The 13,383-nt window shown below is 36.7% G+C and overlaps 1 protein-coding gene across 1 annotated transcript in view; it reads left to right on the forward strand.

Annotated features, from left to right (window-relative positions):
• ABHD17B (abhydrolase domain containing 17B, depalmitoylase) overlaps positions 1-13,383 on the forward strand; it is a 38,109-nt gene that overhangs the window by 23,936 nt on the left and 790 nt on the right. The window contains exons 2-3 of the mRNA XM_061201192.1: positions 5,871-6,340; positions 10,505-10,684. Of these exons, the coding sequence (XP_061057175.1) occupies positions 5,874-6,340; positions 10,505-10,684 (647 nt within the window). The 5' untranslated portion in view covers positions 5,871-5,873. The remainder of the gene's footprint in view (positions 1-5,870; positions 6,341-10,504; positions 10,685-13,383) is intronic.

Consider the following 13,383-nt stretch of genomic DNA (forward strand, 5'->3'; position numbering starts at 1 on the left):
CAGAGATTTGTTTATCTTAAAAAATTAATCTCTGGGAGGTGTTGCTGTTATTCTGAATCACTGGGACTTCTTGAAGCCTGATTGCTAAATAGATAGACGTATAACTAACTGAAAGTAGTAATCGCAGATTCTCTAGGTAACAAATTCTGACATTCTACAAAACAGAATATGTAATATTACTTCCCCAGATTTCCATGCATGAAGCCAAATTCAAAGAAATTCATCTTGGACTTTAGAATGTAGTTCTTAACATGAAATCTAGTATATCAAAATTTAAGCAGTTTATCATCTACTGACTACACTCTAAATTGGGTAAGACTTTAAATCAGCTTAGATACTATTTAGAGTGAAATTGTCAAAATACCACACAAAATGAAGAAAAGTTGTTAAGTATTGATACTTTTAAAATGTTTTCTCTAAAACCTTTTTTAAAAGACTGTTGAGTACTAGTTCTGTTCATTACGACAAAATCTTGAACCCTAAAAGAATCAATTGTCCTTTGTAGATGGAGTCAATATGAGTCAATCTGCATTACCAAGAAACTATTACAAAAGAGATGAAAGGGGGATTTTTTTCAGTAAATGTTATTACATCAGGAATTGACAGAAGTCGTTTCAGTAATTTCTTCTGTCAGAAGAGAGGAAGGAGGGGCTTCCCTGGTGGTCCAGTGGTTGAGAATCCACCTGCCAATACAGGGGACACGGGTTCGATCCCTGGTCCGGGAAGATCCCACATGCTGCAGAGCAACTAAACCTGTGTGCCACAGCTACTGAGCCTGCATGCCGCAACTACTGAAGCCCATGCGCCTGGGGCCTGTGCTCCGCAAAAGAGAAGCCATCGCAATGAGAAGCCTGTGCACCGCAACGAAGAGTAGACCCCCGCTCACCGCAACTAGAGAAAGCCCACGTGCAGCAACGAAGACACAACTCAGCCAAAAATAAATAAATTTATTTTTTTTAAAAAAAGAAGAGAGGAAGGAGATTATAGTGTGTCATTTTATTTAAGGACATTCTTTAACAGTAGTCTTCCTGTTTTGCTGAGAAAGGACTCAGGTGTTCATCTTTTTTCCTTTGTCATTGAGCAGGAAAAAGTTACCAGGAGAAGCAAGTTCTTAAATTATTATTTCATGCAATTTTAGGAACTTCCTCCTGCTATATAAGTGAAGTAACTCTGAGTCCCCCGCCAAAAGGAAAACCTTAATTTTCACAATGGGCCATCTGTTTAACATTGAGCTGACCTTTCATTTTGTGAATTGATTTCCAAAGGGGCAAGATTTCCTTCTCCCTGGAAGACTGTTCTGTTCTGTGCTTTATAACACACTGAATGATTTCAGTAAGTAGCAATGCTTTTCCTGCCTGAACCCTCCCTCATTCAGGTTCATAGATTTTTATTTGATTGCTTCTATTCTGCCCCCATACAAGAAACCTAAGTAATTGTCACAAAATATGTTGGATTTCTTTCTTAACATGTGATTTGTAAACTTTTTTCCTTCTTTTGTGGGGGCTTCTGAGGTGCAGAGGGTTGAGTTAATCTTAATTTACTAACTCATTCATCTAAAAAATAATTAGAAACCTCATTATGTGTCAGATACTCTGCATGGCACTAGAGGTCCAGAATGACCTCTTTTTCTGTTGCATTTTGTTCTCTATTTTGTTGATATCTACCATTAATTTCTTATTTCTTATTTCTTTGTGTTTACACTCCTTCTTGAGTTTTAACATGTTGATAAATACTCAAGGCTAGACATTTGTAATGAAAACTATAACTACTCTTCAGGTGTATCAAAGTATCATTTTTATGGTGGTTATGTCTGACTAATTAAGAGGCATAATGGGAATTCCCTGGTGACCCAGTGATTAGGACTCCATGCTTTCACTGCAGGGGGCGTGGGTACAATCCCTGGTCGGGGAACTAAGACCTCGTGTGCCGCGTGGTGCAGCCAAAATAAATAAATAAGAGTCATATTCATGCTTTTCTTCTGTGTCTTAAGCTTATCAATATTAATATTCCAAACAATTCAAGTGACCAGTGCCCCGGCACATTTTTACTTCTTAAATACTCCCTAACTCTTATTCCAATCCCCTCCACATTGGTATTCTCCAAAGTTTTGATTCTGGGTTATTAGGGATATACTTTGCTGCTTTTTCTTTTTCCTCCATTGCTTACTTACCAAAAAAGACATTATATTAACTATTCTTTATTTGTCATATCTCAGATATCTCAGACTTCTCTTGCATTTCTTTTCCTCCTTGCTGGAGTTTTTCAAAGAGGGTCTTGACTTAGTAAACCTTCTGAGTTTTTGTGTGCCTGCAGATATCCTTATTTTATCCTCATATTAAATTGGTATTTTATCTGTGTGAAATTCTAGCTTGAAAGCTTTTTCCTTACTTTAAACCTATCCCTTCAGTGTCTTCTGGTTTCCAGTGTTGCTATTCAAAAGTTAGATGTTCATCTGATTCTTGTTCCTTTGTAAGTAATCTGTTCTTCCCTTTTGGAAACTTCCAGATTTTTGTTTCTGGCAGTTTTGATATTTACTGTAATTTGTCTAGCTGTGAAAGTTTTCTTAAATACCTATTTGGCATTCTGAGCTATTTCAATCTGAATTTTCTCTCTTTAATTCTGAAAAATTATTAGATTGTCTTTATTTTCTCCTCTCTTTTTTTGGAGGGGACTCCTATAGTATTGATATTGGTATTTCTACTGAAATCCTCCTTAAATTTTCTTTTATATTTTCCATCTCTTCATCCCCCTGAAAAATTCCATACCTGGGAATTCTTCAACCTGATTTTCCAGCTCACTAATGTGTTCTTCAACTGTTATCAATACTTGTACCCAACCCATCAGTTTAATTCTTTATTTCAGATACTGATTTTTTTATACCAGGGATTCCAGTTGAATTTTTCTTTCTGACACTTTTTTCTGCTTCATCTTTTTTTCTCTCTTTCTCACTCCCTCCTTCTCTCTCTCTCTCTCTCTCTTTTTAAATAGGTTTATTATAACTTATTTTAAATCCTTGTTTTGTCTGGTCCAAAAATTCAGCTACAAATTATTCAATTTGTTGTATGACTTTTGTGTACTCTCATAACTCTGTTGTTTTCCACCTGTGATTACTCACTGCCTTGTCTCTTCAAGATTTTGTTGTCAAGAAATAACTAGTAAATAATATGTTTATATTCAGGTGAGTTATATGAAAAAAATTGGATTTAAATTATCTAAATTTAACAAGATATTTCAGTGATTTATCAAGAATAAGATATTCTCTCTCAGTAATTTGCTCAGCTCTGATCATACTAAAACTTAGGTTTATTGGTTTTATTTATATTTTCTATTGTGAAAAATTTCACATTTATAGAAAAGGAGAGAATAACTTTTTTAAGCAAGTCTATGTTGCTGCCCTATATCAGACCTAACATTAAGAAAGCGATAATTTCCAAGTTTATGTTATTAAGTGGATACCAGTTGTCTGGGTTTGAGGCAGTGGAGGTGGGAATAATTTCTTCTGCCACCATTAAGAAGGTCAGGTTGTCTTTCATTTGACTTGACCCTGGCATTGCAGCTTTTTCTCGTCTAATTTTTTCCTTTGGTGTTCATCTTCAGAATCGTCTCTGCAGCATTATATATGTTCGGTCAGCCAGTTTATTTCAAAATTACTTTATTATAGTATATAAAAGTCTTCACGTTCAAGTGGTAAATTATAGGAACATAGTAGCGCTATATACAGTTTACTTAATCAAGCTTTTGATACGCTCTTGAGGGTCAGCAGTTGATGGGCATGTAAGGTAATTGGGGGTAAGAAATGACCATAGGCAGATTATTAAACGGATAGCACTGATATATTGTACCTTCTACCTCATCTTCTTTTTCCAGGTTATCTCCTTCTTTGTTTTTAGGTTTTTTTGTTTGTTTGTTTTTGTTTTGGGGATCATCTCCTTCTTTGGAACTGACCCTTTGAACTCCCTTCTCTGCCATCTTCACCAGATCCTTTATCCTCCTGACCCGGATAATAGATTTGTAGCCAAATTCTGTAGTAGACTTTGCTAATTTATCACACATTCTTTGCCTGCTAAGCCCTGGGCATGCTGTCAGAATCCTCCTCAGTACAACATGTCATGGAGCCAGTTAGAGTTAGCACTAAGGATGACACCTAGTTGTCATTTCTGTTCTATCTGACTCTTGTTCCAACCAGAGTAAGACAGTAACTTATTCAGGCTCTATTCATTTTGAAGGCTGAAAGGAATAAAAATAGAATAACAAGTAAAGGTGCTTCCCATTAGCCAAGAGACATTTTTCTGCCTTTCCCTTACTCATCTTTTGAAGCCTTTCATGTCACTCCTATTCTTCTTCTCTCTCTGTGCTGTTTCTGCTTCTTCTTTCTACCTAATTAGTTCACACTGGGAAATTAACACATTTGTATTAAGCAGTATAAACTAGATTTTGAATCAGTAATTAATGAAAAAGGCATTCCTTTCTTTCCATATGTACTTAACACTTTAGTCATTCTTCTGAGGTGATAGTTTCTCATTTTTTGGTATGGTGAAGTACTTTTTTTTTCCTATCCTTTTATTTAGATTTTTTGGAGAAAATTAGTTTTCTAATTTTCAAACCTCTGGAAGGTGTTTGTTTTGAATGCCTTCTTCCTGGAACTAAGCAATGGTCTACTGCTAAAAAGAGAGAGGAATTTGAGAAAGGATAAGCTGGTAGGGCAAACAAGTAGCACTTTATTTTGTTTCTGAGTTAATATGAGCTGTGGATACTTTTAAAATATTGATGAAAAAGGCATAGGAGAAAGTGGACCATTTCTGAGTGTGTCAGCTCTACGGCCATTACTATGTTAAATGCCTTAACGATATCATTATATTTGTTCTTCACAACCACTCTGTCCATTGTAGGCACTGGCCTCATTTACTTATGAAGACAGTGAGGGTCAAAGAGGTAAATAATTTGCCCAAGGGCACACGGCTAGTAAGTGCTACCACAACTCTCTCTGACTTCAAACCTTATGCTCATTTCCATCTAACCATTTAGGAAATTTTCCTTGAGCAGATCTTTTTTCCATAATAATGGCTTCTTAATTTGGGCAATAATTGCATACATACATATATTCATATATACATTTTAATGTTTTACAGGTTATTTAGGCCATTGGCACTATGGCTAACATAATAGGCTTCTGAGACAAATATGGCTAAAATAATAAGCTTCTAAGACAAATAGTGTTCTGAGCCCTTGAAGCAGTGTAGCCCAGTGATGTAGGACAATGACAGAGCCTGGTGTCAAATCCTGGCTCTCTCACTGCCTCACCTTGTGCAGGTTTCTTTTCTCAGACTACCATATAGGGTTGCTTAGAGGATTAAACATGCTAATATGCATAGACCCCTTAGCACAATGCCTGACAAATAGTAAGTGCTTCATCAGTGCTATTATTATATATTTACTATATTATGTTAAATCCCTAGCTTCTCACGAGATTCTGAGAATTTTCACTGAGTTACACGGAAATTACAAGCTAACTAAAGATATTGCATACCTACTATGTTGTTATTTGTGGAGAAATAACAAATTTATACCTCTCTGGTAAGAGTATCATTTTTCATATTTTGGTTAAGTATTATAAAATATAAACTACTATTTGCAACATGTCATATAGTATTTGAGTCTGTTTCCTGGTTAGGAATATTTGCCTCACCTCACGATTTAAAGTGTTTCTAGAAAGATGCCAAAAATCTATTTGGGAAAGCATACTTCATATAATAGTAGTAGACACTGTCCACTAGTAGAATTTACTGGTGTCTTTGTTTTAACTTTTATTGTATGCAAATGCAGAATGGACATTCAGTGATTAAAACATTGACTATTCTTTTCTTTTTCAGAAGATGAATAATCTTTCATTTAGTGAGCTATGTTGCCTCTTCTGCTGTCCACCTTGTCCAGGGAAAATTGCTTCAAAATTAGCATTTTTGCCACCTGATCCAACTTACACGCTGATGTGTGATGAAAGTGGAAGCCGCTGGACGTTACACCTATCAGAACGAGCAGACTGGCAATATTCTTCTAGAGAAAAAGATGCTATTGAGTGTTTCATGACTAGAACCAGTAAAGGCAACAGAATTGCCTGCATGTTTGTGCGTTGCTCACCCAATGCCAAATACACTTTACTCTTTTCACACGGAAATGCTGTTGATCTTGGTCAGATGAGCAGCTTTTACATAGGACTGGGATCACGGATTAATTGTAATATATTCTCATATGATTATTCTGGATATGGTGCAAGTTCTGGGAAACCAACAGAGAAGAACCTCTATGCAGACATAGAAGCTGCTTGGCTTGCTCTTAGGACAAGGTAAATGGTGATTGGGAATTGTTTTCCACATTTGTGATGGCTGATAAAATTGTCTTGTATAAGAATAGAATAAAATCTGTTTTTGTAACACATCTTGAAGTACTAAATAAAGATTATATTTACCAGTATAAACCTATGAAGAGTTACACTTTTAGATTGTAATTTTAAATTTTGTATAATAGCATAAAAGAGTTTGACAGCTTGTGTGTGTGTGTGTGTGTGTGTGATTTTCCTAAAAATTTAAGCCAGTGAAAAATGTTTGGTTTTAGAAACTTATTGGATTGTGGTATAAAAATGTTTATTCAAAGTTACAACGTTTCAAGGGAATGAGAGAAAACAGTGATTTAGCTAATCATTCACTTGATCTGTCATTAACAGAGTAAGAGGCTAGATTGTTAAAATCCTAAGGCAGGGTTTGCATCATTTTATATAATTAATAATTAAAAATTAATAAATAGAAATAACAATCTTTTCTAGTCACGAAGATACTTATAAATTTTTCTTGAAAAGTATTGCAATTTTGTATACTTCAGTGTATTTTCTCATCAGACAGTTAATGTACACTAAACAGAAAAATACCTTAGTACAAATTATTCCTCATTGTACATTAATAAGCTGCCTGACTTCCAGAGGTGTTTTTTTTTGTTTGGTTTTTTTTTTTTTTGGCTGCGTTGGGTCTTCGTTGCTGCGCGTGGGCTTTCTCTAGTTGCGATGAGCAGGCTTCTCACTGCGGTGGCTTCTCTTGTGGCGGAGCACAGGCTCTAGGCACGCGGGCTTCAGTAGTTGTGGCTCTCCGGCTCTAGAGCGCAGGCTCGGTAGTTGTGGCACACAGGCTTAGTTGCTGTGCGGCATGTGGGATCTTCCCAGACCAGGGCTCGAACCCGTGTCCCCTGCATTGGCAGGCGGATTCTTAACCACTGCACCACCAGGGAAATCCCTCCAGAGTATTTTAGACTAAAGCTAGAGTACATAAAGAAAATTACCATTCCTAATTTAATGTTTAAATATTAATGGTTTCAGTTAGTTGGGAAGAACTTTCTCAATTTCATTAGTAGATATAACCTTTTTTAGAAAACATCTTTAGAAACATTTACCCCTCCAAGATGTATAGTAAAACTATGGTCTCATAGCAGAGTTCTGTATGAAAGGGATTCTTAAATTAGTTGAAATGGTATGAAAACATATTTCTGACAAGTAAGAAAAAAATAGATAGTAAGTAGTAATTATGGAGTTTAGGGGTGGGAGGGAGGCAGGCACAGAGTGGTAAAAATTTATAAATTTAAAAACTACCTTAAATGACCACAGTCAAAATATGCTTTGCTTATACTCATGTCAGTCCCCTCAGGCCTGCAAACAAAACTGAGTTCCCCCTTTCAGATTCAGCCAGTTGAATATAGTATATATTAATACCTGTCAGGAAAATATGATAATTTTTTAATAACAGATTTATTGCAATATAATTCACATACTGTAATTCAACGTCAGTGAATTAGTATAGTTTTTAAAGGTGCTAAAAGCAGATAGCCTTCATTTTTAGTGCTTCCAAGTATCACAAAAGTATAAATTTATTCAAGCAAAACATGTTAGTATCCAGTTAAGTGTTCTTTCTATGTTTATGTAAAAGAATCCCCTCTTATAAGTGGTCAGCTTTATTATTATTTTTTAAATCTTATCAGATATCAATTTACAGGAAACTTTCTAAAGTGATTTCTAGTCTTGGTTAATTAATCATTTTATACACTTGACCAGTATGAATGAAGAGTAGGAGTAGAACAGATAAATTGCTACCTAGTCCCACATACTAGTTTAGCATAGAATTTCAGACTTAAAATTTCTCTTATGTTGAACTCTAAATATGGTTGGAAGAGTTAGTAAGGTTAGGAAGTCTTGGGAAATTTATTTAATTTTTCTGAGCCTCTGTTTCTTGGTCTGTTTAATGAAGAGGTTGAGTTAAATGATCTCCAAGATTCTTTGCAGTTCTTGAATTCTATCTAATAAAATGTGTGTAATTAGAATTCATGCCTCTCATTTACTTAATTAAAGTAAAAAAGGGCTTAAGTAACCAGGAAGGGAAAAAATAATGAACTTAAATAATTATTATTTGAATAACCTCCCTTTAAGGATAATTGATTTTCTATAGTAACCATGTTTCTGAACTTCTGATGGATCAACAGAAAATAAAGTATGAATATTCACTATACAGCCTTTCCCCCACAGTATTTGAGCTCATTATCTGTGTGCTGTAATAGAAAAGGCACTGGACCTGGAGTCAGGATACCTGGGTTCTAATTATAGCTCTGTCATTAACTTACTCTGACTTTGAACATCTGCTCAGTAAGCAGCCAACCTAGATTAGATGGTCTCTGAAGTCCTTTCTAACGTGTACTATTCTGAAATTCTGTTACTGCTTTTGAGTCCTCTGATGGTAAATTGGCAGCTGCTTCTGCTACTCTGGAGCCTTGCCATTGCTAGCTTTAGCCTAAAACCCATCATTGCCACCAACAGTTCTGCCGTTCAGCTAAACAGCATCCATGCAGCCCCAAGCGTTAGGCTGATGCGATGCTGCAAATGTTCATTTTCCTAATTTCTTCATTCCTACGAAGCTAGGTCTGTTGCAAAGAAAAAAGCTTTACTTTTTTTTTTTTTTAAGATTCTGTGTAGAGAATTTATTTATTTATTTATTTATTTTGGCTGCGTTGGGTCTTCATTGCTGCGCGCGGGCTTTCTCTAGTTGCGGCGAGCGGGGGCTACTCTTAGTTGTGGTGCGCGGGCTTCTCATTGTGGTGGCTTCTCGTTGCGGAGCATGGGTTCTAGGCGCACGGGCTTCAGTAGTTGTGGCACTCGGGCTCAGTAGTTGTGGCTCACGGGCTCTAGAGTGCAGGCTCAGTAGTTGTGGCACATGGGCTTAGCTGCTCCGCGGCATGTGGGATCTTCCCAGACCAGGGATCAAACCTGTGTCCCCTGCGTTGGCAGGCGTATTCTTAAACAGTGCATCACCAGGGAAGTCCAAAAAAAGCTTTTCTGAGTTTAGTTACATTTAGAGTCAGTCTGGAGTAGATGGAACCTAATCTTTGGGACATGGTCCAAATTCTTCTGTAGGACTGATTTGAAGAAACTATGGAGAGGTATGTCACCACCTGGATAGTCCAAATACTCCTGTGCCCCTGGGAAGAGCCATAGGGAGCACATAGGGTTTGTCTTGCTCTTTCCTGGTGAATGTTCAGATACTTGGAAAGCTTTATCACATTTTCAGAAGACTGAAAGCTGTTGTGCAAATGGCCCTTAGCATCCAGAAATGACTGCTGTCAGACTGCTGAAGTGGAAAGGCATATTTGATGTCACTCTAGCCCTTAATCCCACATTCATTAGCTCCTATAGTACCTCACTTACACTTGCAGTTTATAGTTAGGACAGTTATACTGTAGACAAGTAACAATGCCTGGAACATAGTATATACCCAATATAATTGAGTTAGTGAGTTCATATATTTAAATCTGAATCATTTTTAAAGGAAGTATTCATAAATCACTGACCCATGTGGCTTTTGGAATTCTCATTCATCTATTGATCTTTCCAATCATTAGTCCATTTCTATGGGTAAATAAATGCAAATCTCAAGAAAAATAAGTAATTTGCTCTTGGCTAAAATAATACATATATTTTATTCATCATTCCATACTGTAACTATATGTTGCATTTTCATCACTATGACCAACTTCAGAAAATAAAATGAACCACTTTTAATGCCTAGAGAAATAAAGAACCTTTTTTACATTGAATGGAAAATAAACACTAAATCTCCGTTAAACATCAGTCCATTAAAATATTAGTGACATAATATGTTCCAAATATAGTCAATAATATGCTACATTGAATTGCATAAATGATTTAATAAATTCATTCCTTAAGATTAAAATTTTAAGAGACCTCAGCCATTATTTTTCCATAAGATAGACTTGAAACAGATGACATAACTGAATATAGATTTTATTGTGGTATTAAATGTTAGTGATGACTAAGAAACTTAAATTTTAAATATAAATTTATTGACATTGTCTCATTCTGTCCTTCTTTTTTAAGATTAAGTCCTTATTAGTGATTGAACACTTCATACCAGTCTGACTCTCCAACTCTTTTTTTTTTTTAAACTTGTGAACTTTGTAGATACGGCATTCGCCCTGAAAATGTGATTATATATGGCCAAAGTATAGGGACAGTACCATCTGTGGATCTCGCTGCTCGGTATGAGAGTGCTGCTGTTATTCTTCATTCTCCTTTGACCTCAGGAATGCGAGTCGCTTTTCCTGATACCAAGAAGACCTACTGTTTTGATGCATTCCCAAAGTAAGTATTAATATTCAAATAGTTTAATTCGAAGAAACTTTTGAGGGAATTTTTTTCCATCACTTAAGGTATTGCCATGAGCTCCTATTTTACATATATTATAGAAATTGTGGAAAAATTAATTTGTGAAGAAGGTGGTGGCAGGACATCTGTCAGAAGGCTGAAGTGTTTGAGCAATAGTAACCCAAGTGAAAAGTGCTAAGAGCCTTATACCCCAGATGGTGGCACTAGTATTGGAGATAAGAGAGTGAATTTGAGAAAAAATTGATAGAACTAAATGTCAGACTGTATATAGGATGCTAAACAAAAGAATTTGAATATAATTCCCAGGTTTCTGACTTGAGCTGCTAATGGACGATAGTACCATCCAGTGAGGTGCATAATACTGGAGGAGAGGAACAAGTAGAGGGAAAATGAGACACATGTGCATAAATATGAATGAACGGGGCTTCCCTGGTGGCACGGTGGTTAAGAATCCGCCTGCCAATGCAGGGGACACGGGTTCGAGCCCTGGTCTGGGAAGATCCCACATGCCGCACAGCAACTAAGCCTGTGTGCCACAACTACTGACCCTGTGCTCTAGAGCCTGCGAACCACAACTGCTGAGCCCGCGTGCCACAGCTACTGAAGCCCATGTACCTAGAGCCTGTGCTTCACAACAAGAGAAGCCACCGCAATGAGAGGCCCGCGCACTGCAACAAAGAGTAGTCCCCGCTCACGGCAACCAGAGAAAAGCCCGCGCTCAGCAACGAAGACCCAACGCAGCCAAAAATAAATAAAAATTTTTTTAAAATCTTCTGTAAAAAAATGAACGAACGATGTCTAATTAGTGATATCTGATTTACAAAAGAAGTGAATTGTGAAAATGTTGAGTCTAAAATGAGCCAGAATAATTATTGCCCCCACAGAGTCTGCAAACATAAGTGTTAGACAAATTTAAAAGAAGGGCTACTTTTCCTCATGCGTCTCAACACAGGATGGTAGTTCCCACTAGCTCTTCTTCATTGTTAACAAAAAAATTGATGGCCTATTTTTCTCAAAGAAAGGAAGAAGGCAAGAAGTGACAGGCTGGCAAATTTCAGTCTTATTTCCTTTCCCAAACTGGCAGCAATACAAAGATTCTTTGTGAATGATAGATAGGCCACAGGCCAAGTCACCACTTGATTCTTTATAAGAACAGCAAGGGTCATTTCAAAAACAAATTTTTTCTTCATTAGCCAGTAAGGGGTTACTTTGGTAGGGAAGCGTATGGGAGCATATGATATTATCACCAGAGCAGGCTGTGGGAGGTTTTTGGTTTTTACATTTATTGGGGGTTTGTTTTTGTTTTAGAAAATGGTAGATTGGAAGGTATGTGCATTATACTTTGTCGCAGAATGGTAGGAATGATAGGGAGACATTTGGGGTAAACTATTGCCAAGTTACATCTCTGTTTAGCTCCCTCTTTCATTTCAGCTGCACCAACAGAGAGTGCAGCACTAACAGTAAACTGTTTGAAAAAGATCAAATGTTTCCTTTTTTATTTAATTCCTCTACTATTGAAGAGTTGACAGCAAATAATATACCCAAGCATTTTTTCCTTACCAAATGCTGCCTTGAATTATTTCGTTGATGATTTTCTTCTTTTTCAAGATTCTGTCCTCATTTTATAGTTATAATGCCTTGTGCCTCTCTCTCAGAAAATTTTTAAAGAATTGTTCTTTGTAAGCGTTCTTCTTTGTATTGTTTGTCTCTTCCAAGTTGCCCTTTTTTACTGTTTATTTTGATCCTTGTCTTATATGTAAAGTGCTCTCCTCTGATGTCCGATAATTCTTACTTGTGTGCTCACATGGAAGAGTAAGGAACTAAAGAGCTGACCTGAAGTGTGGGGAATTAAGACTTGTTGACTGTGAGTTTCACTATCCAGTGATCTGGCCAAGCCAGTTAGGTGGGGATCCCACCCCCAATGTCAGTATTTATCTTTCCTCTTAAGGCAGATATATAGTCTCCAAAGAAGACTCTTCCTACAACTATCTCTTAAAAGGTGGAGGCTTGGCTGCCAGCATTCTGAGAGCCCAGTAGGGAAAATGGGTTCATAGCAGCCAACATGTATATGTTTACTTGCTATTTGGTACCTCTGCTTTAAACTGTGTCCGGCAATCCCCTAGTTCACAAACCCTCCAGTTTTAGGTAGAGGGCAGTTACCCAGCTGCAAAAGGAAGGGGAAAGAAAAGAACTGGGGGGGCGGGGGTGCAGGACACTATTTCTTAAACAGACTTTGAACAAATTCTGTAGATTTGAATCACCTGCCTTTATCTGCATGTCAGTTCCTAGCCTTCTGGGGTATTCCATGATATAAATTGGATTGTTTCTTCACTTTACCCTTCTATCCTCTTAAAAATTGTGTTTTCTCCTATACTTTTAATCTGTTATCTCACATATTCATCTGCTTTCCAGCTCCAAAATGTTATGTTTTATTATATTCTTCCTATTTTTGTAGTAAATACCCAAAACAAAAAAAACATTTTGCTGTCATTTTAGTAGGATATTGGGAGGGAGAAAAAAATGTGAATGCAGAGAGGTATGAAGTTAGCACATAGCTGAAATGGTCCTTGGTTTCTTCCTCTCCTTGCAACCTAAGTTTCTGTGCTAAAATATCAACATTGTAGAAAGGCGAAGTAGGATGACTATAATTATTGAGTGATTCCCTCAAAACAGAA

The sequence above is a fragment of the Eubalaena glacialis genome, chromosome 9 (genome assembly GCF_028564815.1).
Source record: "Eubalaena glacialis isolate mEubGla1 chromosome 9, mEubGla1.1.hap2.+ XY, whole genome shotgun sequence".
Taxonomy (NCBI): domain Eukaryota; kingdom Metazoa; phylum Chordata; class Mammalia; order Artiodactyla; family Balaenidae; genus Eubalaena; species Eubalaena glacialis.